We start from the raw sequence: 27641 nt of genomic DNA on the forward strand, positions 1-27641 counted from the left end.
TAGCCAATTACCACAAATTTAGTGGCTCAGAACCCCCATTTTTTTTTTTAGCTCACGGTTCTATAGTCTGGGTGAGCTCGGCCGTGAGACTCTAAGCTGGGTTCTCTGCTTAGAGTCTCACGGCCAAAATCAAGGTGCCGGTGGGGGTGGGGGAAGATCTCACCCGGAGGCTCTGGGGAGAATCTGCTTTCAGGTTGCTCAGGGTGTTGGCAGAAGTCAGGTCCGTGTGGCTGTAGGACTGAGGCCCCCATTTCCTTGCTGTCAGTCAGGGGTCGTCCTCAGCTTTTAGAGCCACCTACACCCCATGCACACAACCTCCTTCATCCTCAAAGCCAGCAAAGGCAGGTCAAGTCCTTGTCACTTGCAATCTCTCTCACCTCCCTCTCTGCCACATGTTTTCTGCTTCAGCCAGAGAAAGTTCTCTGCTTTTAAGGATCGGTGGTTACACCGGGCGGACCAGCATCATCCCCCCACTTTGGGGTCCCATCACATCTGCAGAGGCCTTCCGCCACGTAAGGTACATATTCACAGGTACTGGGGAATTCGGGCGTGGACAACTGCTTGGGCCACTAATCTGCCCTCACAGCATCTCGCAGAGCCATTCTCCACCCTCCCCACGCCTCCCTCTCTCCACTCCTCACACAGCCTAGACCAGGAGGGAAGATAAAGGAAGAGGAGTGGCCAGAGACCAGAGGCCAGGCCAGGGGGCCGGGGCCGTAGAATAGGACATACTAACCGGAGAAGCTGCCTACTCACGGTGAGACCTGGTCGCCACACTGACACTCTCCTTCCCCGTGGTGGACAAAAGACAGCTGTGAATTCTCTGACCTGGTCTCACGCCACTTCTCATGGACAAGTAGGGTCTAGGCCCCCTCCCCTTAAATTTGGGGTGGCTACAGACTGGTTTGACCAATGGAGTAGAGCCAGAATGATGCTCTACTGATTCCAGGGTCAGCCTGTAGGGCGAGTGGCAGTCTCCTTGCTTCCTCGTGGAGCCATAAGCCACCATGTAACAAGTCTGACCACCTGAGGCTGCCTTGCTATGGGGAAGCCCAAGTTAGTCATGTGAAGAGGCTACATGAACAGAAAGAGACCCCTGGCCACCCCCAAACATTCAAACCAATCCAGCCAATATCCCAGATATCACAAAGCAGAGGGAAGCCATTCCCACTACGCCCACCTGACTCCTGCCCCACAGAATCATGAAACATAATAAGAAAATATACTGTTCTAAGTACTTACTTTTGGAGTAGCTTGTAACACAGCAATAAACCAAAATACCACCCTCACTGAGCCAAGAGAACACAGACACTTGTCCCAACAGGGTCTTGCCCCCAGGAAACTGACACCTGAATAGCTGAACATGGAGGCTGTAGGGTGCTGGGGAAGAGCCACTTAATGGCAAAGTTCTAGAGAAAAGTTATAGGACTTTCCCCTGCTGAGTCCCTCAGAGCTGACTGGGCCCCTGCCTTCCCATGGCCTGGCTGTTTAGGATTCCTGAGTTCTGGGAGTTGCCTGGCATCCAGTTACTAATTCTCCAGAGTCAATTGCTTTTGCTTGTTTCAAAGAATCTTAACAGAAACACTTGGTAACTGTGGCCACATCAGCAAGAGAGGAAAGGAGCAGCTAATGTAATGTTAAAAGCATTGGTAGAATGCCTGGGTTCAAATCCTGGGTCTGTCACTAAGTAGCAGTGTGACCTTAGGCAAGTCACTTAACCTTTCTGTGCCTTAGTTTCCAAGACCAGATGGCTTCACTGGTGAATTCTACCAAATAGATAAAGACAAATTAACAGCAATCTTTCTCAAACTCTTCCTAAAAATTGCAGAGGAGGAAACACTTTCTTACTCATTCTGTGTGGCCAGCTTTACCCTGATACCAAAACCAGACAAACAGATCACAAGAAAAGAAAACTATGGACCAATATCCCTTATAAACACTGATGCAAAAATCCTCAACCAAATGCTAACAAACTGTATCCAGCAGCATATTAACAAGATTATACATCATGACCAAGTGGGATTTATTCCTGGAATGCATGGATGGTGCAGCATACGAAAATCAAAGATAGATATATAGATCAGTGGAACAGAATAGAGAACTCAGAAATGAGCACTCACATATACAGTCAAGTTATTTTTGACAAGAGTTCCAAGACCATTCAACAAAGGAAACAATAGTCTCTTCAATAAATGGTATCACTGGATATGCACAGGCCAAACAAAATGAAGCTGGGTCCTTACCTCACACCATATGCAAAAATTAACTCAAAATGGATCAAAGACCTGGGACTTCCCTGGTGGCGCAGTGGATAAGACTCCGCGCTCCCAATGCAGGGGGCCCAGGTTTGATCCCTGGTCAGGGAACTAGATCCCATATGCATGCTGCGACTGAGAGTTCGCATGCCACAACTAAGAAACCCGCATGCCACAACTAAGGAGCCCATGGGCTGCAACTAAGGAACCCTGGAGCTGCAACTAAGGAGTCCTAAGACTTTGCATGCCACAACTAAGGAACCTGCCTGCTGCAACTAAGGAGCCCATATCCCACAACTAAGGAGCCGGCAAGCCCTGGAACTGCAACTAAGGAGCCCGCCTGCCACTACTAAGATCTGGCACAACCAAAATAAATAAATATTTTTTTTAAAAATGGATCAAAGGGGGCTTCCCTGGTGGCACAGTGGTTGAGAGTCCGCCTGCCAATGCAGGGGACACGGGTTTGTGCCCCGGTCTGGGAAGATCCCACATGCCGCGGAGCGGCTGGGCCCGTGAGCCATGGCCGCTGAGCCTGCGCGTCCTGAGCCTGTGCTCCACAACGGGAGAGGCCACAACAGTGAGAGGCCCACATACCGCAAAAAAAACAAAAATAAAAATAAAATAAAAAATGGATCAAAGACCTAAATGAAAAAGCTAAAACTATAAAAAACTCTTAGAAGAAAACACAGAGGCAAATCTTTGTAATGTTGTACTTGGCAGTGGAGTCTTAAATAATATACCAGAAACACAAACAACAAAAGGAAACAGATGAACTGGACTTTATCACAATTAAAAATTTTTGTACTTCAAAGGACAATACTGAGAAAGCAAAAAGACAACCCACAGAATGGGATAAAATAATTGCAAATCATATATCTGACAAAGGTACAGTATCCAGAATATCTAGAGAACTCACAACTCAACAATATAAAAAAGACGAACGACCAATTAAAAAAATGGGCAAAGGACTTAAGTAGATATTTCTCCAAAGAAGACACAAATGGACAAGCACATAAAAAGATATTCAATGATATTAGTCATTAGAAAAATGCAAATCAAAACTACAATGAAATACCACTTCATACCCATTGGGATGGCTATAATTTTTTTAAAAAGGAAAATAACAAGTGTTGATGTGGATTTGGAGAAGTTGGAACCCTCATACATTGCTAGTAGAAATGTAAAACAGAATAGCTCCTTTGGAAAAGTTTTGCAGTTTGTCAGTAAGTTAAACATAGATTTACCATATGTGCCAGCAATTCCATTCCTAGGTATATACCCAAATAATTGAAAGCAGGTATTCTTATACATAAACGTTCACAGCAGTTCTATTCACAATAGCTAAAAAGTAGAAACAAGTAAAAATACCCATAAACAGATAAATGGATAAACAAAATGTGGTTTATCCATACAGTCAAATATCATTCATCTACAAAAAGAAATGAAATACTGATACACACTACAACATAGATGCACCTTGAAAACATGATGCTTAGTGAAAGAAGTAGAACACAGAATGCCACATACTGTAGGAGTTCATTTTTACAAAACCTCCAGAACAAGCAAGTCATAGAGAGAGAGAAAGCAGATTAGTGGTTGTCAGAGGCTGGATGGAGGGGAAATGAGGAATGCCTGCTTCATGGGTATGAGATGTCCATTTGGGATGACGGGAAAGTTCTGGAATAGTGATGACGGTTGCACAACATTGTGCATGTGCTTAATGTCTCTGAACTGTACACTTTAAAATGATTCAATGGTAATAGAAAAAGAGAGAGGGTAGAAATAGCAAGAGTATTATCTCATATAATATTATGAAGACTAAGTTAAAATGAAGAGAGATGGCCTTCACAAACTGCTGAAAACAAAACCTGGTACACAGTAGGTGCTACAGAGTTCAGAGAGAGAGAGAAAGGAGTAGCAGCACCAATGCTTGAAATTAGAGGGGAAATGTTGAAAGGGAACAGAAAGGCTCCCCAGTCTTTCCTAAAGAGAGTGGTCAACAGAGGTCTGAGAACTATGCCCTTCAGCTCTGTCCATTACCCAAAGGGAAGTCTTCTATGAGACACAAAGAATTCCCAACAGCCCCCAGGGGAGCCAGCTCAGGGAACCCTCTAGGATCTCAAGGGAGCAGGGGTCGGGCTGCACAGACATGAGGCCACCATTCAGACACTCAGCCCTCCGACACCAGAAAAAGGAAGGAGACAATATTGCTCTGCACACCTGTCTGGGAGGCCCTGACCTACCTGCAGACAGAAGGCCTTAAAGACACACCACGAGGCCCACACCTGACTCCAAGCCTCAGGAGATGGCCCACCCCATCAGTCCTCATCACAGAAGGCTTCCAGCTGTTGACCTGTGGAATCTTCCCCATATCTCCCCAGCCTCATCTCACCCTACGTTTCTTCCCTCCTGCACTGCAGCCACACAGCCTCCTCCAGTGGGTACATATGCCACTCCCTCCACCTGGAATCTTCCCTTCCTTCATCTGGTTAAATCCAACGCACTCAGATCTCAGCTGATAGAGCAAATGTTCATTCAGCCATGTGCTGTCCCTGGTAGTGTCCATCATCTGTATGTGTGACTTTCAGTGATGTCTGTCACCACGCTAAGTCCCTGAAGGCTAGGCGACCCAGGTTCCTCCCTCCCTCCCACTGCCCACGTGCTCACCATCATTGATCCTCGCAGCCAAGGACCCCGCACTGAAGCCAGCAAAGACAACAGTGTGGATGGCTCCAATCCTGGCGCAAGCCAGCATTGCGGCCACAGCCAGCGGGGAGACAGGCATGTAGATGGCTACCCGGTCCCCTCGGTGGACTCCATGCCTCTTGAGCGTGTTGGCCAGGCGGCACGTGGTCTCCAGCAGTTCCCTATGGCACAAGGAAGGGAGGGCTGTCAGAGAAGGGGGAGGGCCAGAACGCATAGTCATTTGGCTGGAATAATTCTGCAAACTGCAGGCACTGGAGCCCCGGCCAGCCAGGGGGAGGGCAGCCACTCCAACACTTGATGCATGGAAGGCTCTTTTCAGAAAGCATTGTAACTTTGTAGGCTTGTCCTGACACAGATTCACGGCCACACTGCTGAGAAAAATCGCCTGTCCCTGCATCCACTGAGAGCAGAGCTTCTCAGAGACCTGGGTCATCCGGTCCCGGAGCCTTCTGACACATCCTCCCCGAGAGGCCCCTGTTCTCTGGGTCAGCACAGGCCTTGCTGGGCAGGGGACCCCGGGAAGGGGACCCCAGCTCTGCGAAGCCTCAGTGATTTGGGAAGGAAAGCGACCCGCAGCCCGGGGCAGGGCTGGGTGGTGAGGGACCAGGACACTGTGCCCCGCCTCCTGTGCCCACATGGCCCCTGCCTCCACTCCAGGGGCTTAGGCTTGGCCAGCCAGTCAGAGAGCAGCATCCCGCTGAACAAGCTGATATGCTTGGGGTTAGCACGTGACCCAACACAACCCCGAGAGGATGACAGCCTACCAGAAACCAGAGCAGGAAATGGAGGAAAGTGCAGGAGAGCAGAAGCAGGTGGACGCTGGGTTCAGCACTGCTTCCGACGTGGTCCCACTGAACCCCACTTCCCACAGGAAGGGACATTTCCCATTTTCACTGCTCTTGTTTTATTGTATTTGTTTTTTATATATATATATTTTTTATTTTTCTTCCAAAGAAAAAAATTATATTGCATTTGAAATTCATTGATGGTTTCTTTTCAATACAGCATATGAGGACACAAATTTAAGGGTCACTGTAGACTTTTAAAGCACATACAACATCTGTAACTTAGTTTCTTAAATAATTTTTAAGCAAAATCAAAACAATTTAAACAGAAATATTTTAAACACTCAAAATCATAGCTCCAATGTTGCTCATAACGTCAGTGTGAATGACTTGCTGTATTCGTTATTTAACAGAAAGCTGGCATGGAAGGGCAGAGTAAGTCCACCCCACCCACGTGGCTCTACCCTCCTGGCCAAGACCCAGGAGCGTTTGTGGTTGCCCTGTGCTCAGAGGCCCAGAAAGGGGCAGCCCAGCAAGGGCCAGCAGGAAATGAAGGGTGGGCAGTGACAGGCCTTGGAGGAGACCAGACGAGAGATCACTAGTGTAACCAAGCAGGACCTTATGGGGCCTTCCAGGGACAGACCCCGCCCCCACATCCTCTGCTTTAGCTCGTCTCTAAAGTACCTAGATAATAGTATCTGATGCACATTCCTGAGTTGTTTTACAGATGCTAAAACGCCCACCAGACGGAAGAAATTAACTACTTGTAGCCTCTGGACCTACTGGAGCCTGAGGATTGATAATGTTAACAGCCCTGTTAGTCACCATCAGCCAGAGAACTGTGGTGAGCTGATCACATACCCTGGGACTCCCCTCCCTCACCTTGCCTCTAAAAAGGCTTTCCTGAAACCCGTCGGGGAGTGGGGTGTTTTGAGCACCAGCGGCCCTGGACTCCTTGCTTGGTGTCTGCAGTAAACGCTGCACTTTCCTTCACTCCAACCCGGTGTCAGTAGATTGGCTTTACTGTGCACGGGCAAGCGGATGGACCCAAGTTTGGTTTGGGTAACACGAGTGCAGCCTGCGCTCCCCCTCGACTCCTGCCCAGGCTGGCACACTGCCTCTCTGGTAGGACCCTATCCTTTCTCCTTAAGGCTTTAGGAGGACAAAAGCACCATTCACTGACCCCATCCACCCCGCACCTGAGCTTGTGATGAAAGAAAGAGCACCCCGACAGCCCCCAACAGCAAACTCCCCGGAGCCAGGGCCCAGAAACACGCCTCCTGCGCGCGGGGAGGAGACTAGGACACTCTGTGACAGCACTCGAGAGGCAGCTACGGTCAGTCCCACAGAAGGATAACTTCAGCCCAGCGCAGGTGCCATTTTCAACAGCGCTAAGGACTTAAGGAGTCGGTGCTGGGGAGATGGAGGCTCAAGTGCGTCAGAGATCAGTGGTGACGACATCCAGTCCTTTTTCTGCAGACGGAAGGCAGCATTTTGAAGTCGAGGAAGGCACAGAGCCGCCCAGACAGAGAGGCCTGGGTTACTTTCTGTAGGAGTTGCACGGGCATGGGAGCTCACCTTTCTCAGCTGCCACAAGATCACCTGAGAAACAGCAGGCCCCTTCCACCTTGTTTAACTGTCACGAGTGTTAATGAAAAGCTTCACCCACTCAGGACTCGGCCAAACATTCAGTAGAGATTATCTTTACCATCAGACGTCTTTGTTTGAAATTACTTTCTAGAAGTACTAAAATCAACTAATTCATTTTGATGAATTTGTAAGATGTTAAAAATTCCATTCTAGGCACCATGGGGGCGAGTAGGGCACCAGACAAAAGAAATGAGAGGGGAAGTGTCCTCCTGCAATCCAGCTCCCACTAGGGAAATGAAGGCACATGAAAGTGTGATGGGCGTTTATCACCTCAGCTTCTGGTACAATTACTGAGGCAGCAGGGAGAGCTTTCTGGAAAGGTTGGCCGTGGGGAGGAGGAGAAAGGCAGCAAAGGGGAAAGGACTCCCCTTCAGGGGCAGAAGTTGCCTGGCGGTCAGAGCTGGGCAGCTGACCTATAGCCCCGGGAAGGTCTGGAGACCAAGCTGAGGTAGCCCAGGTGTTCCCTGGAGGATCGAGGGGCCTTCTCATGGGCCCTGGAACTGAGTCTGCTGGGTCCCACACCCTTGCCGCTGCATCCAGAGAAGTTTCTGGTAAAGAATCTGATCGGGGTAAATCTCTCGAGTTCACTCCCCTTCCCATCCTCTCTGCCAAGGCCATAAAACTCAAGGTCGAAGAGATCCTTGAAGCCTCCCTGAGGCTCCTGGCCACAGCGGTCCAGCCTCTGCTTAAACATCACATTGCTGGGAATCACCCCGCACAGCACTAAACAGTCTTCCTAGAATCAGGCCAAGACTTGTAGCTGTTCCACTTCCAACCCTTGGTCCCAGTTCAGCCCTTTAAAGATGTCCAGAGAAAATCTGTCATTCAATGATAGCCCTTCAGATTTCTGAATACCCCCCACCACTACCTCGCAAAGCCTTTTCTCTCCCAGGTTCTCTCGCCCAGCCCTCCGTGACGCCACTCCCATTCTCTAGAAACCCCCAGGTTACCAAACGGACCCCGGCATTCCCATGGTATCTGCCCAGGTCAGAATATGGAACGCAGACCCTTGACCCCAACTCTATATTTAACCATGTAAATGAAGAATACATTTATTTTCTAATGCCTGACAAAGGTGGCCCAAATTCAACATGAGGTCACTAACCCACTGACCATCGCCACACACAGAACAGGACTCTGAACAGGGGTCCTCCATATCACAGTCAGTAAATTAATTTTTAAAATCGGACTTTCCAGACTGTCCATTTGTCCCTATTTAATTCCATCTCAATTTCTCCTCATCTTTCCAGTTCATCCATTATATTTTTAAACTTGGATTTTTCATTTTAAGCTTTTGCTTTTCATTAGCAATCTTCTCCAGACTTAGACCACTGGAATATATGGTCAGCAAACCTAGGTCTTCAAATCACAAAAAAGTAAGTGCTATTCAAGTGATCCTGTTACGTGAGGTACTCAAAAATCATTCAAAAGCAGTTCTTGGATACTCATAACTTCTCAGACTTTCACAAACCGAAATGCTGTTTCTTATCAAACAGAGAATGCAGCCACTCAGTGATGGGTGCTCTGGGCTGACTGCAGGATGCACTGGCTTCCTCCTGGCCTGCGAGATCTTTCCAAGGGACAGTGACACGCAGCTTTCTGAGAAATGATCTCAACAAAATGAGTTAGAGTTCTATTTTCAAGTGCCAGGAGAAATATAGCATTCGTCATGCAGGTTCTGAATAAGATATCTACGTTTGTCTGTGAGTAGACTCCTCAGGGCCATGCCTTCCACGTGGACGCATGCAAATGACAGGCACAAATACACAGACTGGCCTCGTATTCAGGGTGCTGAACACCAGCAAAATGCTGCCTGGCCTTGGGGGAAGGAAGGAAACCTTCTACAGCCAACTCTAAGCTTCAAGTGGGAGGAGCATTCATCCAATGCTAATCCGTAACCAACACGACATCTGCCCAGACACAGACGGAAGAAAGGCACCTCTGGCCCAGCTCAATCCAAAACAGGACACAGCTGGACAGCCCCAGGGGAAGTAAGATAAGCCGGGTGTGTTTGTGTGCGTGTGCGTGTGTGTGTGTGTGTGTATGTGTGTGTGTGTGTGTGTGTGGTGCTGTTGTATTTAAGAAACGCATCCGGAATGCATGCCTTGCTTACTTGTTACCATTACCATTACTCTGGCTCTTGTGCTCATTAAACACTGGAAAAGAGGCTACCTCCTTCTTTGTCCACCTGCCCCACTGAGTATGAGCTTTACTTGGGCAGGGATTTGTTCTTTGCCTTCCTCCCAGCGTCCGGAACCGGGCCTAGCTCAGAGAAGGTATGCAACAGATATCTGTGGACTGGAAAGGAAGAGCAGGTAAGCAAGAAAGGACGAGAGCCCTAGCGGGTGCAGGGCGACTGGAGCCCGAGCTCTAACCATGAGCGCCGGGTCCACCCCGCAAATGCCTCCCAGCCTCCTGTACCTCCTGTACCCTGGCAGGAGACATCCTGCCCCTCAGAGAGGGCGATGGGCAGGGCCGCCCCACTGATAGGCCAGCACACAGCTCCTGTCCTCTGCGTTTCCTTCTGCCGATAAGGGAAGGAACCCGGGGAACCGTGTCGATGTGTGTGTGGAAGGCCCGTGACAGTCACTTCTTTCCTCCAAGCCTGGTGCTGAGGGGAGGGGTCAACGCCGTGGTCCAGATGCAGGACTGGACAGGACACATCTTTCTTCGGTACACTTCTCTAGACTTTGATATTCTCTTCAGCAAGCCATTTCTGGAAGATGGAGGTGGTGAGAGAAGCAAGGGCTGGCTTTCGGAAAGCGGAGCACGGCAAGAGGGTCCCCTTCTCACAGGGAGAAGCTCACCAGGCCTCGGGACCAACTCCTTCCCTCTGGCTGACTCCTCTGGCCCAGACATTACTGTAGCCACTAAATCTAATCTAACGTAATGACATGCGCTTACTCTACTACTTACTGCCACCGAGAGAACAGAAGCCCAGGAAATTCAGCTGGGCAGGCTCATAACCCAAGTATGAAATTCCTCTCACGTCATGATTTGATCACGTGACCATGACCTTGAGCGAAGGTAAGCTGCAGTGAACTGTAAAGCAGCTGCCACATGTCGACACAAAAACGCCCAAGCTGCCGTTGCCAAGGAAGGCCCCGCACACACTCGGCGTTCACAGGAAACAAGAGCTGAACTGCCACAGCTGACGCCAGGCCAGCCAGTGGACTTGCAATCACTAAAGCTGCATGTTTTCTAAATTTATTACAAAAAATAAATGTATTCTCCTTGAGGTTTTGCTACACTCTGCAGAAAGTTCTGGACTCAGAGAATTTGCCTCTCAGGAGAATGCCTCAGTGAACGACCTCTGATCAGAGATGGGGCTCCCACCCAGCTCCCCATACACCCAGGGTCTAGACTGTCTCAACCATAGAATGGCCTAATAATAGGACCACTACTAAGGTGGTCTCGAGGACTCCTGTGGTCTGAATGTCTGCAGAATCCTAACCCCCAAAGATGATAAGATGATAGTATTAGGAGATGGGGCCTCGGGGGGGGGGGGTAATTAGGGCACGAGGGTGGAGCCCCATCATGGGATTAGTGCCCTTATAAGTGAGACCCCCACAGAGCTCCCTTTTTCCTTCCACCATGTATGGACACAAAAGGAAGGCTCTGGCTGTGACCCAGGAGGAGGGCCTGACCAGCAGGTGACCGTGCTGGCACCTTGATCTTGGACTTCCAGCCTCCACAACTGTGAGAAATAAGTCTCTGTTATTTATAAGCCCCCCCACTCCGCCCAGTCAGTGGTGTTTTGTCATAGCAGCCCAAACAGACTTAAGACCAAATATGAAGTCCTAGGCACATATAAAGGGATCCTATAAACAGTAGCTATAATTATTGCAGAATGGCAGAAAAATAAAGTTGGTGAAAATCAGTGGTTCCTTAACAGCAGGAAGGAGAGTGAAAATGCCAGTTTGCTTTTGTGTAAATCTTAGGCAGCCGTGTCACTGGCTCAGGGTGAATGAGAGTCACCAGTGTATTTGAATGCGGTTTGAGAATCCCTCCCCTGAAGGCCCACCTGCTCCACGCGCCCTGCCGTGGCTGTTGATGGGAAGCCCTCGTTTGGGGTGGGAGGTGGGTCTGAGGATGCATCATCCACAGTCAGGGCTGCTGCCAGCTACAGATTCCAGGCACTTGGCAATGGCCTGGGGTTCCGGGAGCCTGGAGGGAAGGTAGGCCCACCGCCATGCCTGTGCACCCCGCCCATCCGCCACCTGCCGTGTCACCCCACCACCTCCACCAGCTGCCCCGTCTTCTCCAGCCACGCTTACCACCCACTGTGACCACAAGGAGCCTCCTCTCCGGGCCAGCCTCGGCCACCTGCAGGCCCACGGGCTCCTGCCTCCTCAGCCTTCCCCAACCCGCTCGTGTTACTGCCCAGGGAAGCCTCCTCCTGCCCGCCCACTGCCACCACATGCACAGTTCCTTCAGTGACAGCAGGAACAGCGCTGGTCTGAACCCTAGGCACATCCGTGGAGCACTCACAACAGCCCGTGGGCTGGGGGCTACCATCACGACCCCATTTTCCAGATGAGGAAACTGAGGCACAGAGGAGTTAAGTGACTTCTCAAGGCTATTCAGCTGAAAGGGTCAAGGGTCAGGTCAGGATTCAAACCCAAGCCTGGCTCCAAGGGCAGCTCTCAAAACCCACAGCTTCAGAATAGCTGACACCCTATTTCAAAGGTTCCCAAACCTGAGGATGTTTGCCGTCTGCCAACTCCATCGTTATTTATGTAACATTTTTCCTTGGATTGAAATGAGCAAGAGAAGTGTTCAAAGCTGCTCACTGTGGTTGAATCGAGCCTTCCTCTAATCAGGACAGAGCAGAACTGGGGCGGGGTGGGCGTGCTTTTCTTCACGCTTCAGTGTTTGGCTCCACATTCAGAACCACCTGCCCCAGGGTCCAGCTCCCCCTCAGCCTAAGTCTTTCTCTCCCACTCTTGACGCAGCCCTGGTGGAACAGAAGTGACGGGTCAGACTTGAGAAAAGGTCTGCCCTCTTCCCTGATTCACGCCTGATCTCCCTTGGACCTCGGCACTGGCCTTCAGCCCGAGTCTTGTCTCCGGAAAAGAAGTTCTTTCCTTTCCAGACTCAGAGCCCTGCTCACATCGAGGCAGGCAGTGCCAACACACGAAGAACCCCAGAGGCTCCCGCAGGCTGGTAGCCCTGAGCTACCAAGGACAACCAGCAGGGAGAATGGGGCTGTCGGCCCAGATGGAGCAAAGGAATCCACCCTCCCAGTGGCCCAGAAACCTCGCTCCAGCTTCCCAGAGGAAGTTTAACTGGATCTGTTGATGGGAAATTGCCAGGCCTCTCCCCCATCCAGATCCCCACTGTTCCCAGGTTCGGATGAGGTCCAAGACAGACACAGGGGGTCAGGAGACAGAATGAAGGGCCAGGCAGGCCCCCTAACCTGGCCCATTGCCCCTCCTCTCGTACCCAAAGTGACCCCTCCTGCCTCCAGGGCCCCGAGGTCCCCAGAGCCCCTCCAGCACGTGCACTTTCTGCTCCTCACGGCCCCGCCGTCACACCAGGACTCCACAGTCTTTAGGCCCACCTTGTTCCGCAGCCATCCCTTGTCCCTCCTAGATGCCACCTGGAGCCCTCAGGGACTGACCTCTCCTCCCCAGCTGGAATCGCGGTTAACATGCGACTCCTTGTCTTGGAGGTCCTGGAACACATAGCCCTGGTCAGTGAAGGGGTGCGACGTCTACACACAGACCTACAGGCCTGTCACCAAGTTAGCGCCACAGGGCAGCCCGCCATTTACACCTTCACCGCCTCCAAGATGCCACAGCACATCTCGCAGATCAGACATTGCTGGGTCCAAACCCTGTTTCTGGCATTTCCAGCTGGGTGAGCCTGAGAGCCCCCTCAGCTCGCTGGGCATCAGGTCCCTCACTTTACAACCCAGGGTGACCGGGAATCCAAACGAAGATCGTAAGTGCCAGGGGCCCACACAGCGGGGGCTGCCCCAGCCTTAGGGTCAGGGCCAGGGTTAGGGCCTGGGGACCTGGAGGACAGCCAGCCCCTGGCTGGTTACAGGGAACCCTCCTGCAAGCGGGTCTTGGGCAGCAGACAGAGGGTCCAGCACGGGGGGCTACATGTCAGCCGAGCATCAGGGCGGCCCTGCAGGGTCTCAAGGCTGCCTGCCGGGGTGCTCCTTCCAGGGGCCTCGATTTGCCACCTCAGCCGGAAGAGGAAGAGGCCAAGGAGCAGGCGGGGAGGGTGGGGGAGGGGCCTGGAGTGACAAGCACCCGAGCAGGCCTCTGTGCTGCCCCGGAGGGGGCCCAGCACAGCCACAGCAAGGCTGTCGGCCCCCCTCCCACCACCAGGTCTGCAGCTGCCGGAAGCCGAACCACACAGCTGGAACAGAAGCACCTCCTTAAAGACTGGTCCCCAAGGGGCCAGCGCCCCTTCCCTCCGCAGGCTGCTGCCCCTCCACCTCCCGCAATGCAGCCCCCTCCAGCATCCCCTGCACAGCAGAGGGGAGTTCACAAAAAGCAGGCATCCAGCTCCAAGGGAGACGTCTGTTATGTGTGGTCCTCCAACTAAACGTCCGCCAGAGGGTTCCCAGAAAGGGCCCCATCAAGGAGGTTCGACTCTCTGTGGAGGTCATTCCTGCTGCAGTCCCAAGACAGGGCCATTGTAAAATGTGAAATTCCAAGAGCCTCAGCTTGCCCAAAAGAATGGGAAAGAAAACTAAGTGTTACGTATAGAAAGATTCAAAGCACTTGCCAGCTTCAAAATCTGGAGCCAAGTCTTAAAGGAAAGTTAAATGCTGGTTTAAAACCAGCTCCATCCACGTAACCCAGAGCTCCTACCGGATTCTGGGAGCCAGCACGGGGATTCCTGACCAAGTTTTGCAATCAGAGTTACTCAGAGGTCAGCAGGGGACACTGCACACAAGCCTGGCAGCCACTAGCTTCCGGTGCCTCCACCGAGGAGAGCCCACCGACAAACCCACTCACCCTGCCTGCCAGGGGCCCCTGTCCTGGAGCCTCATGGTCACCGGCCCTGGCTCACCCCAAAGCACCCCACCCTCAGCCTCACTATGTCCATTAATGATCTTCCCCTTCAGTTGCCCTAATATTTTAATAAAGGAGTTTGCTCACTGCAAACTCTAGTTAATCTGGGGGTGAGAAGCACCAGGTGCAAGGGTCGGGGGGCTGCCTTTTAGTGGGCTCCAAACTGTTCTCCTGAGGTGAGGACCTCTCCCTGCAAACCCCACCCGGCCCTCCCGGCCGCAGCAGCCGCAGGGCCACCCGTGCCCTTCCCCTCGTCAAATCTGAAATCCTCTACTGACCTCCCTTCACCTGCCCCGACCTACAGCCAAATCAGACCCACATCCTCCCAGACCCAGGTCTGGGCTTTCATTCCCCTGTGCTGCTCAACACCCAGCACCCAGTGGAGGAGAAAACAGGGTCAGAGAGCTGGAGATTTGCTCCAGGTCACACACAGCTGGGGACAAAGCAGGCGGGAACACAGGCCTCCACCCACCCCGCCACCTCACCCCACAGTGCGCTGGCCAGCCCTGCCCTCAGCCTCCATGCTCGGGCCTCCCCTCCTCGGCCTCCCAAAACCCAACCCCCCAGCACTTCCTCAAAGTCTTCTCCAACGGCGTTACAGCAACTTCCTGCTTCCTCCCACCAGAGCCCACAGGGCCCTTCCGTGACCTTAACAAGTGGCCACGTAAAGACACCCGGGGCCCGGGGCACAAGCCAGCTTCTCAGGAGGTGCCTCCAGGCTTCAGAGCTCGCGGCACCCTCTACCCAGGGGTGCTGGTGTGGCTGCCCCAGACAAAGGGCCGCCCCAGGGGCCGGGCCCCATTCTGTATTCTCAGTGGGCCCCCCACGCTAGGCACCAGTAACGCCCAGTGCCTGGTCGGCTGGCCCAGGCAGGAGGCGTCCTCCGCGCTGGCCAAGGGGCTCTAAGGCAGGCAGCGGGGAGGGGGCCTTCCGTCCGCTCTGCGCCTCTGGGCAGGGGCTCCCCACTGTGCACGCCCCACCATAAGAAGGCCCAGCTGGAACAACTACAGAAATCATCGCCTCTAGGGCTGGACCCACAGTGGAAACTCCACTCGGCTCACGTGTGGGCACATGGGGGGTACCAGGCCTGCTCTCCCCGCTGCAGCCCAGACGCCCAGCTCAGCTGCACAGCCTGGCCATGACCACAGCAGTGCTGCCCTCACGGCAACCCGCGTTCACAGAGGAGGGCCAGGCCAGGGCTAAAACATGCTACAGATTAATTAGAAGGTCACATCTTAGATAAATAACAAGGGCCTACTGTAGAGCTCAGGGAACTATATTCAATATCCTGGGATAAACCATAACGGAAAAGAATATGAAAAAGAATATATATGTGTATAACTGAATCACCCTGCTGTACAGCAGAAATTAACACAACATTGTAAATCAACTACACTTCAATAAAATAAATTTTTAAGAAACTTTTTTTTTAAAAGGACTCATGTCTGGACCCCTGTTCAGAGAGCCTCACACGGGAGATCCTGGTTCAGAGCCTGGTGAATACTCTCAGGCTGCTCTCGCCTCTGTCCGAGCGCAGGCACCCTCCACTGAGAGGTCCTGAGCACAGAACACCAGGACCAGCCACAGCGTCTGCTCTGCTCCATGCCCTCTGCCCGTCCCCAGCTTGGAAACCCCTGGCCCAGAGCCCGGGCTCCAGGCAGGCAATGGTCTTGAGCCCCCGCACCACCTGCCTAGAGGACAGGGATTTGTGTTTGTCCACATCCCCATCGCCAAGGGCCTCTAGAATCTGTCTGCTTAAACTGAATGTGAAGGACCATCTTGCGAAATAAGCACGTGGACGGCTGGAAAGAACTGCTCCCAGTGCTATCTGGCTGCACAGCCTCGGGGAGCCACCCAGATTATGTGCCTGCCTGGCCTCTGCAGCCCTGGCCTCGGAGGCCTCAGGCGGTGCCAGGGGGCCCAGGTTTGCAGGCCTGCTGGCTCGCTGGGGAGAACAGCTCCCTCAGGTCAGTTCTGAACACACCTCTGGGCAGAAGAAGGCTGGAAATCGGATGGGCGGCCCTCTGGCCCTGGCTCCGGCCTCAGGTCACAGGCTGCCCTCTTCCCCGGGAGACACGTGCAGGCCATCCCAGGCTGATCCCAGACAGCGGAGGTCCTGCCCCTTCGCCTCCCATCAGGGAGGGAGCACCGCGCCTGAAGGACAGAACCCCAGCCCACGAGGCTGTCCTTCTCCCAGAGCCACGCAGCCGGCGCCAGCATGAGGCGCCCCACGCGCTGCCTAGCAGGCCGCCGAGGCCTCAGCCCGTCTGCCAGGGTGCGCCTGGGAATTGCCGCCAGCCAAGCAACAATTGCAGGCGGGGTGGGGCCGGGCTGAGGACACTCTGCTGCCCCGGGGTTCCCAAAGCTGGTCCTGCCAGGCCTCCCCCACCCTAGGGAGGTGCAGCTGCACATACACCCCAGTGCTCAGAACCTTGAAGACAGCAGACAGGCCACCCCCAGGCAATGGCCCAACTTCCAGAACAGGAGCAGGGTGGTGCCTGCAACCCGGGAGAGCGGTTCCGGAGGATCCTTGAACACCAAGAGCAGGTTGTAGACACGTGCACGTTTAGGGCGTGTGTGCGAGGGCGTGTGCAACACATGTGGACCCACATATCACTGGGCTTGGGACAGGAGTGGGTTCACGTTACAAGCTCTCTGATGATTCTTCAGAAGTGCACCTCTTCAGAAGAATTCAGCAGACGCAGGAGGGAGAGGCTCTGTGCACCTGAGGACTGAGATGGGTCCCCCAAGCTTAGGACAGACCAGGCAGGCGTGGTCCCCAGGAATCCACCTCCAGCACCCCAGCCCGTGAGAACCACATCCCCACGCAGTTTCCTTCAAGGGCTCAGACCATGGGTCTGGAACTTGGTCTTCAGGTCGCCAAGGCCTGTGACCATCCTGGGGCACCTTGGGTGCCACCATGTGAGACACTTGGCAGGAATGCACTTTATCTTAGTGGCAGTTTGTATGCTGGCAGGACGACAAGCACCAAGTGTAGTCAGCTCTCCTCTGAGACAGGAGGAAGAAAATCTCATGTCAAAAACCTAACATGACCAGGAAAATTATGAATCCAAGTCCCTCAAAAACTAGCTGCAGGGGCTTCCCTGGTGGCGCAGTGGTTGAGAGTCCGCCTGCCGATGCAGGGGACACGGGTTCGTGCCCCGGTCCGGGAAGACCCCACATTCCGCGGAGCGGCTGGGCCCGTGAGCCACGGCCACTGAGCCTGCGCATCCGGAGCCTGTGCTCCACAACGGGAGAGGCCACAACAGTGAGAGGCCTGCGTACCACAAAAAAAAAAAGAAAAGAAAAGAAAAACTAGCTGCAATTACAGACAATCCGTTCACACACTTCTCTTTTCCCTCAAACAGTAAATAACAACAGTCACCTGGCACTAAGACCAGCTGAAGTTTGTAAAACCATTTCTTCAGGCTGAGCTTGTTTATTTTTAGAGAGAGAATAATAAATTCTTTGCCTGTACTTACAGGTTTATACCTTGCCCGGGGCTGCTCTGCTATGGAAATGAAGTTGTTCTTTGTTTTAACAAGATGGCTGCAGTCCTGAGACTCCCCCCCAGTTACAAACACACACTCAGCAGTCCAGCCGAGCAGCTCTCAGGGGCCTGACTCGGCCCAACCCCAGTTCCGGGTCCTGGTCCACGGGAGGACCGGAGAAAATTAGCCCACAGCTGAACTCCCCTGACCTCCTCCACCCCCACCCATAGAGACTTAATCTACTGGACAATCACAGAGAGATCAAGTCGGGCCAATAAGGGTGAAGAACAGTGGAGCAGCTTGTCTATTAGAGCAGTGCCCCCAACTCCAGTGTGCAGGGCCCGGGGGTCCCAGGCCACAGTGCTGCTGATGCGTGGACCCCATGGAGTCAGGAGGGTGTCTGTCCAGGGGACCCAGGTCAGTGCAGTGACTGGCAGTAAAGGCTGGGAGGGACTGTGACGGCCGAGGGGTATTGGGAGCAGGGGAGGGACAAGCAAGGCAGGACGCACTAGGAGCCACAGCAGATTAACGAATGTCACTTTGCTCCATCCAGAAGTTCAGCTGAACACAGCTTCCCCAGGCTTGGTGCCCTGGATCTGTGATAAAACCTGCGTCTGAAAAACAAGCAGGAAACCAGGGGTCCCCGCGGTCAGGACCTGCTCCTCTGAACCCTCCTCCTGAGATAGCGCTGGAAAGGTAAGTTGAAGCTTGAGCAAAGGGCTTTTCCCGCAGGGATGCGGTGACAGACCAGAGACCTCTGAGCAAGCCAGTCCCGGGAGGGGGCAGGGCTTTAAGGCCAGCACCTGCCCCCAGACGCCGGGTCCGCTCAAACCCCCCAACACACAGGCTTGGCGTACACGATACGTGAAGAATTTATTTAAGGAGTCACAGATACAAATATCAGGTGTAGCCCCTTTTTGTTTGTTTTATTTTAGCCCCTTTTTAAAGACCATTTTATTTGTTGTGCCACAGTTGTAAGCACACTAAGAGGGCTGATTTTAGTTACCCCAGTGTGTACTTTATTCAGTCCATGTTCATGTTTACTTTTCCTGAGACCAGAGAACATTTCCCAAGAGGAAACATGGCCCCTGATACTCATATAACCCCCTGCCCAGAAGAGGTCACAGTCACACGGGACCGCACCAAGAGTCTGCCCTGTGCCTTGAACGTTTGTCATATTTGTTTCTGAGGACCCAGTTCCTTCCAGGGGAATCTAGAGACAACAAGTATTGCCCAGGTAGGCAAGGAGGCCGGGGCTCCTCCTGTCACAGCCCGGCAGCAGCGTTTGGTGCTGACGTCCAGCACGACAGAGGCGCCCTCCCTCAGGGGACACATGGTACCTGTAGGTGATCCTCACTTCAGTTCCAGGCTCATCCTGCTCCCAGATCAAAGCGACGCTCTCCGGGGACTTCCGAACATGCTGGTCCAAGCAGTTGACTGCACAAAAACAGGTTCATGGACGTTACACTTGGTGCCACTGGAGTCGGAAAGGGGAGGGTCAGGTTTGCAGTGGATTGCGCTGCTCTCACTGGGGTGGACCCTTCCCTCATCTGAGGCGGGTTTCTACTTCCTTGCAAGGAGAACGGTGATAGAGCCTGCAGAAACGAGGTGGTCACTACACAAAGATGACCTTGCAGGTACAGGTGACCCCTGGGAATGCTCTGAAGCAGGTGCTTCACACCAGGAGTCCCAACCCCGGCCCCCACCCAGGGGACCCTGACCTGACTGGCCCCGTGGTTTTCAAGGCTCCCTGGCGGTTCTAACGTGCATGGCCAGGGCTGAGTGCCGCAGGCTGTGCTGTGGGAAAGAAGACTCGATGCAAACAGGGTGCCCCGAATCAGTGCACGTGCGTGGGGTGGGCTCTCATGTGGTGGAGGTGCGATCCAGGACAAGGGCCCACATCCCTTCTCAGGTGTCCAGCCAGCACCCTCCCCTAAGAAGTGATGCAATGATGGCAAAATGCCTTGCTAGTTTTCCGGGAGGCTCTGCTCCCTTCCCGTCCATTACCCAAGCTCAGGTCACATGACTGCCCGCAAAAACAGGTCAGTTGTGCTGGTTTACCGTCAACCTGAAGATTAGTAGGATCATGTTCATTGCTAACCTCCTATTCACAACCACTGGCTGGACTTCAGGGTGAGCTTGGCTCTGGCCGGTTTGTGCCAGAGCCCCTTCCAGCCGGCCCTCGTGGCCTGTTTTCATTACGCGCTTCCCCATCAGCAGAGGAATAAATACCACAAACAGCTCTGGGGGCAGCAGCCACTGCTCACCTGGTCTTCAGGGTCGCCCTCATGTCCAGGTACATAAATTTTTCTTTTTTTTTTCTTTTTGGGGCAGTTACTACCTTCTCCAAATCAATCTCCTCCTACATAAATGGGAGATGCACCCACTGCTGCATCTAACTCACAGGGCTGGGTCAGAATCAGGTGGAAGGCAACACTGAGGTGCCACCACAGGAACACAAGGTCAACTACCACCTGATAATCACCCTGCTGCGAGTCACTACAAATATTCCTGATGGAAAACCATTCTGACAAAAGTCATGGGAGGCCCTCCCCATAACAAACCACGTGATTCCCATAATCCTCAACAGGGTGAACTCACATGAAAACACTTACAAACTTTAGCGCGCGTGTGTGTGTGTGTGTGTGTCTGTGTGTGTCTGTGTGTCTGTGTGTGTGTGTATCACATTTTTCCCTCTCAGGTTATTTTATCTGTCATTTACTCTTACAAATTAAAAAGTTTCATTTCAACTTTCTGGCTCCTAACAAGTATATAAATTATACCTCAAAAAATTTAATAAATAAAGATAGATGTCATGGGAAAAATTACTACTTACATAGGAAAGTTCTTTGAATGCCTAGAAAAATAGAAGAGAAAAAATGCCCAAAAAATAGAAGAGAGGAAAGCAAGAAGGCAAACTGAGAAGGGGCTTGGTGGCAAAACCTGGATTTACACAATAAACCCAACATCAATGTGTGTGTCAGTCTGGTCCAAAGTTTAGAAATCAAGAGTTTTCACACTAAAACCACAGATTTCTGGCTTCTCTTGAACAAGCAGCAGATGAGGCCATACTCTCGCCTGGCAGCTGAGGTGGTGACCACTCTCAGCAGGGGTGGATCCCGTCCCCTCCCCTCACTGGCCGTGCCGAGTCTGCTGAAGGCCTTCCTGCCTCGGGGCCTTTGCACAGATTCACCCTGTCTGGGGTACACCGTCCCACCCTCACCACTCCTGCCCTTCATCTGGTGCCCACCCTCCCACAGGTCCCAGCCTACACGTCCTCACTCTGTTATGGAGCACTTCTCTTCCCTTGGACCTCATGCCTCCCAGACTCTTAACTCTTCCTGCAATGTATCCAACTTGCTGCCCCTCTGTGGGCAGGGGCCAGATGCCCTGTTCCTGTTTGGACACCTGCAGCCTGACCCGGGGCTCAGAGCAGAGGAAGCACCTAAGCTATGGATGACGGATGGACCTCCCAAGTCCCTGAGCTGGAGGGCAATGTGGGGTCCAAATGACACCAGGTTGGCCCCATGCCCAGGGGAGGGAAGAGACCTCTTCTCATCTTCATGGCTTAGTCCCTCAAGAAGTTTTCTTTTTGGTCTAAATTAGGGCTTCTAAATGCCCCAGGATCCCCAGAGGACTTATGAGCATGTAGCGAGGCTCCACCCTAAGTCTCTGACTGAGCAGGTCGGGGTGGGCCTAAGCATTTCACTTCTACCAAGATCTGACATGATGCTGTGGTCCAGGACCACGCTCACACAGGCGGACATACGCACACATGCACTCACGTCTACCTGGTATGTATATTCCCAATTCCAGGGGGGCTTTCTTTTTCCAATGGGGACAGGAGTAATTAAAGACTCTTGCGAGCTCTGTAAGACATCTGGCCACGCCTCCACTGGATGGCAGCCTGGGGTCATGGTTAAAACCATGCTCTAGAGCCAGGCCGCTGTCCAACCACTCGCTAACCACTAACTGCAGACTCACTTGTTTATCTCTAAACAGCACCGCTAAATCTCACTCTCCTAATCCGTGGTGGTGGTAATGATTCCAGACTCTGGGAGTCACAGTAGTAATTAGATGCCACTGGAGTTTTCCTGCCATGGGGTCAGATGTTGTGGCTGTGTCCCCAAGGGAAACACAGTTCACAACTGCCATGGACAACAGTCAGATGACACAGCGCCCAGAGAAAAGCACAGTGCAGGGTGTGGGGCGACGTGGCTCTACGATGCCATGTGTATGTTGGCTCTTAACACGTATGCATGGCTCCCGCTATTGCCTCAACAGCAGAGAGGAAAACAGAAGAGGAAGGAGGAAGGGAAGGAAACTCTTACATCCCCCATTTTTAAAAAAGTCTCCACCCAAAGAACTGGGCAGTGGGACAAGGGAATTTCCTTTCCAAGTATTTCCAAGAAGAGCTGGGCAAGAAGAGAGTGCAATTTAAGGCTTGGCTCAAACCAGACCTCTTATTTCAAGCCTTTTCCAAGTTTCCCAGCACACAATGATCTCTCCCTCCCACCACACCATTCAGCGCTCACTCATCTTCCCAGCTCGCTAAACCCTCCCCCATCCGGGTCAGAACGTCCCTGCAGGCAGAGACCATGTCCCTAAGATTCCTTCAACACGGGAGGGGGGGCAGGGGATGGTGGAACACACTTCCTAATTCTCCCCTTAGCAGCTGTAAAAACCTTGAGAACATTCCCCAGGGTGGATCTGCTCCTTTACTGATCTGTGGTCCGTCTCATTAGAATGCAGGCTCCGAGGCACTGGTGCATTTTCTGCACCGTTCACCACCAAACATGAGTTGGAGCCTTTATTTCCCCATCTGTACAAGGGGGCCACCAGACACTTCATGTTGGTGTCACAGGTATGATGGGAGATGAAGCATCATCTCATTCACCTAAGGACAGGTCTGCACCCGGGCCTGTCACAGCTCTGCAAGCAGGTAAGCTGGTGTGTGTGGTGGGTTTGGGTTTGTTTTTAAGAAAAGGTGATGAGAGGGTCATCATTTCCATCATAAACATGTACACACAAAGGCAGACATTTTCATTCAACAAACTCTTGCTTGTTGTTTAAATGCATCCCTGCCCCTCCCCACTTTACAGAAATTCAATTTTAATCCGAAGAGATAAGGGAGTTAATATTCACAAAAGAACTCACAATAGGTTTTCTTTAAATAGAAAACCTCCTTGGTACAATTTGAGGTATTACATCAGTCACAAAAATTGTATTTGCCAACCTTCCAGAAGCATCTGCTATTTAAAGTAGGTCGCGTCTCTAACAACTGGGGAGGATTCAGACTTTTCTGAGGGACGCTCCTTCTGAGACCTGAGGTCATGTGTCCACTTAGAGTTCCTTGAAGGACCTGAGAGAGCTACTTCAGTCGCTGGAAGGAAATGCAACGCGGGGGGCAGGCTCTTGCCATCTCAGTGTGTCTGCCATCTGAATTATTCGAGGCACATCATGAAGAGGAGAGAGCTACAGCGAAATGGTTTCCACTGCTGCAAGGAACGTTCTCAAAAGCGTCCAAGGAATCTCTGTGTTCAATGCTTAGTTAACAACAGTGTCTCTATACCCGAGCTTGAAAGTAAGAATAAACACACTTGTTTTTTAAAATCAGACTCAAAGGAGAGTTTAGTTTTGTGTTTTGAAAGCAATGCGTCACTACCCTCCAGTTCTGCACTTGCAACTGCCTGACATCTCGGAGTTTATACTCAAGGAGCAAAGACATCTGTTGAGCCCTACAAGGGAAAGAGCCAAACTTCAAAAGCTGGAAAGAATCCTTTCCAGAACGTGGCACTGCAGGGGGGTGTGGCTTTACCTCCCCAACCCAGGGCCTCTGACACCACGACCTACCCACCCCTACAACAACAGCCTGGCTCTCCCAGGATCCAAGAAGGGCTTTCAGAGCCACGTCAGCCACCTGTGTGCCCTCCCCAGCCTGCTTCCTGGAACAGGTTGATCAGGTGGAAATCTGCATGGTCCCGTTCAGAGGAAGCACAGCAGGCTCAGCAGCACTGATGAACACCAGGTTCAAGGTCCCAGCCTCCCTTCCAGGATTCATTAATAATTAACAAAGGCCAGTGATTGGGTGCAAGGAATGTTCTAAAGACAGTGCAGAGTGCTTTCGAAGTGTTTTCTCATTCAATGGTAACAGCAGCCCCAGGTGTCCCCAGGTCACCCGGCGCTGGTCAGAAGCCTAGCAGCCTCTGCCTTGGTCTCTGGGACCTCTGGCCACCAACGACCCTGGGCCTAGTCACCACCCTGCGAGAAGCCCCTTGTAGGTGCTTTGGGCCACAGCTCCAGCTGAGCCCAGCCTGCAGTTCAGGCCCCAGACTTGGGAGTCAGCAGCACGTAGATGAAGAGAGTCACGTCGATGACGGAGAGCAGAGGCAAGCCACTGCCAGCCCTGTCCAAAGTCCTGACCCACGGAATCCGTGAGACTAATAAAATGGCAACAATAGGAACTGGAACAGAATTCAGTTACGCACTATTCTCATGTTACAGAAGAGGAGACGCACGAAAGAACAGTTAGGGGAGAGAGGGAGGGATAAATTGGGAGATTGGGATTGACTTATACATGCTACTATATATAAAATAGATAACTAATAAGAAGCTACTGTATAGTGCAGGGAACTCTATTCAACACTCTGTAATGACCTATATGGGAATAGAATCTAAAAAAGAGTGGACATATGTATATGTATAACTGACTCACTTTGCTGTACAGCAGAAGCTAACACAACATTGTAAAGCAACTATACTCCAATAAAAAAATTAACTAAAAAAAAAGCACTTGGCAAGACTTTAAAAAAAAAAGAACAGTTGGGGAAAACAAGGATTCAAACCCAGGTGTGACTCCAAAGACACACCTGGAATGACTCAACAGTACAGAACCACCCACAGACTCTTTTTGTTTGTTTAACAGAGTTCTCTCTGTTAAACAATTCCCAATTCTGCCCACTTTAGCAGGTTGGACATAGGTCAGTGGCTCTCAGCCTCAAGTATGTATCAGGAGCACCTGGAGGACCCACCCCTGGGTTTCTGGTTCTGGCCACCTAGGATGGGACCTGAGAACTTGTATTTCTAAAAAGTTTGCAGGTCGTGCTGATGCCACTGGTCCAGGGACCACACTTTGAGAACTGTATGTACAGACCTTCCTGAAGGGGTAAAGGGAGTTTCAAGCGATGCTCCTTTGGAACAAGCCATCATCACACAATCGTCACACAGACAGATCATGCCAAAACACCCCACCCAGCCCACAACTTTCTAGTGGCTCCCAGGGCAGCCATGGCTTGGCCTGGTCCTTTTTCATACCATCACCTCTGTGATTTGCAGACACTGGCGAACAGCAGAGATATTCCTGACAGATGAGTGGGTTGCATACACATTTGAGGTGAGAATGCGGCTGAAAAGCTGTTTTTCTACAAGGCAGTTTTCTGAAGTTCAGTTTCTGGCTAAGGTAACCATAAAGGAGAAATAAGTGAAGAAAAGGGGGCAGAAGAGTTGCTTGCTGCTGCACCCTGACCCTGACCTTGACCCTGACCAAGTGAGGCTCAGGAGGCCCTTGCTGCCTGTCCCATTATGTCTGTCGTTACCCATCCCCCCCACCCCACCCCACCCCACCCCACCCCACCCCCCGACCCCCGTCTTATCTGAGACTGAAAGGTGGCACATGTTCAGAGTCAACCTTGAATGTCCCGCAGCCTCAGGCCTCCCAAGTCCAAGGCAGCTTCCAAAGGAGCTGCATCCTTCTGCGCCGTCCCTCTGCACTCAGCTCTCCCCCATCCAGGGCGCATTCCGCCAACCCTGCAAACCTAAGGGTTTGGTTTTTTCCCAATAGTTCAAGGACACTCGCTGCTGACTCAAGTTTAGAGAAAACACTTCTCTACTGAGTCATTTTTATTAAACCAGCAAAGCAATATACCATATGAAAAAAAATCTGGTCTGAAGTTCCCTTAAGTTTCTTTGTTTGAAAAATAACTGCAAGATACTACCTATAATTCTATGACTATTTCTGAATTTCACAAGTTGAAATCACTACTACTTATTGGTCACCAGTAAGTGCCAGGCCCGTTCCATCGCTCTATGTGCCTTGGCCTCACAACCAGTCCCTCAGGTGGGCATTACTGCCTCCGGTCTACACAGGAGGAGACTGAGGCTCAGAGGAACAGAAAAAGTGGGCCAGTAAATGGTGGAGCCTGGGAGATTCAGACCCCACTGCCCAGTTCAGGCCTTGGCCACCAAGACCTACAGATCCTTTCCTTAAACACCCCCTAGATCTCACCTATCCCCAGTTACCCACTTCCTCCTTGACAGGCAGCCCCTCTGGCCGCCCCACCCGAGGCCTAGCCTGCCTGGGCCCTCCCTCATTTCCTGGGCCTTCTCCGCTTGCTGGGCAGGGGGTGGGTGCAGTGCACCCTTCCCCACCCCACCCCAATCTTGACAAAAACAGTAGTGGATCCAATCTCAGCAGACACCAGAGGACTGACTGGCGGTGGAGCTGGTTTCTGGGATCTCAGTCGCACGAGGTCTAAAGCCAGCCCCGTGGGTCTTGGGGGCGAGGGGGAAACTGAGCACTGGGAGGCCCCACCATTGCCTCCTTCCCGCCCGCGGGCTGACTCCCGCTGCCGGCCGGGCTTCCTCCTCCCCGCCACCCGCCACGGCTCGATTTGTTTACACGAGCAGGGCTGCTCCCCAGGCGGGTCGCCGGCCGGCACCCGGCGGTGACATCGGCCAGAAGCTTTTCGGTTCTGTCTCTGGCGCCGGGGCGAGAGCAGGTAGTCCTGCTCCTGGAGACCCTCGCCGCCTCCACCGCGGCCCGGCGCGCTCGCCGTGCGGGACGGTGGGAGCCCCAGTTAAACTTGGGGGACGCCGGGTGACCGAGCCGGGACTGGGGAGTCGGGCCGGGCCGGGAGTCTCCGGGGCTAGTGGTTGGGGGCGGGGTGACTGCGCAGCTCGCCGGGGTCGAGTCCCGAACGCTGAGGAGGGAGCATGTGGGGCCGCCGCCGGCTGGGCTCGGGGTCCCCTCGGGCCGCGTGAGCTGGGGCGCCCCGGCCCCCAGGCCCACTCACCGGACACGTTCAACTGGCCTCCCAGGAACCAGCCGATCCTGCCGCTGCGGAAGTCGCAGTCGCTCACAGTGTGGTAGGGGGTGTCCCACACGAGCACATCCCGCGCCAGCGGCCCCCAGAAGGCTGCCGGCTCGCTGGCGGCCAGCGCGATCCGCTCCTGGTACGAGCCGGCCGGCGCGGCGAGGGCGGAGGCGCTGCCCCAGAGCCGGGGGGCCGCCAGGCCCCGCGCGCCAACCCCGCGAAGGCCGCCCAGGAGCCGTACGACACCGCGGCCCAAGCAGCGCGCCGCCATCGCGCCTCAGAGCCCCGCGCGGCTGTGGCAACCGAGCCCTAGCGTGCCCGCGCCCCGCCCGCCCCGCCCGCTCCCGCCCCGCCCTCCGGCCAACGCCCAGCCCAGGCCCCACCCTCCGGTCAACGCCCCGGCCAGGCCCAGACCCCCCGACCCCGCCCTCCGGCCAACCCCGGGCCCTACCGGTCCCAGTCTGAAGAATCTATCCGCCCCACCTCGTCCCACCTCGTCCCACCTCGCCTCTCTTCTCCCACCCTAGAGCGGAGCCGGGAAGCGAGAGGGAGCAGCTGGGGAAGTGGTCCCAGAGCGGGCTGCCGGGGTTTCAGTTGGTGCGTCCTCAAGCCCCGACGGCTGCGCCGC

At 53.0% G+C, this 27641-nt stretch overlaps 1 protein-coding gene across 4 annotated transcripts in view; it reads right to left on the reverse strand.

Moving 5' to 3' along the window:
• The window catches only part of ACSS1 (acyl-CoA synthetase short chain family member 1), a 42764-nt gene extending 15449 nt beyond the window's left edge, over positions 1-27315 (reverse strand). For 2 of the 4 annotated variants that reach the window (XM_073792629.1, XM_033841038.2), the window contains exons 1-3: positions 26993-27315; positions 19262-19358; positions 4923-5122 (exon numbers count right to left, since the gene is read on the reverse strand). In XM_073792629.1, coding sequence (XP_073648730.1) covers positions 4923-5122; positions 19262-19358; positions 26993-27284 — 589 coding nt within the window. In that variant the 5' untranslated portion in view covers positions 27285-27315. The remainder of the gene's footprint in view (positions 1-4922; positions 5123-19261; positions 19359-26992) is intronic. The other 2 variants (XM_033841035.2, XM_033841037.2) reach the window with 2 other exon arrangements.
• Between the last annotated feature and the right edge of the window lie 326 nt (positions 27316-27641).

The sequence above is a fragment of the Tursiops truncatus genome, chromosome 15 (assembly GCF_011762595.2).
Source record: "Tursiops truncatus isolate mTurTru1 chromosome 15, mTurTru1.mat.Y, whole genome shotgun sequence".
NCBI lineage: Eukaryota > Metazoa > Chordata > Mammalia > Artiodactyla > Delphinidae > Tursiops > Tursiops truncatus.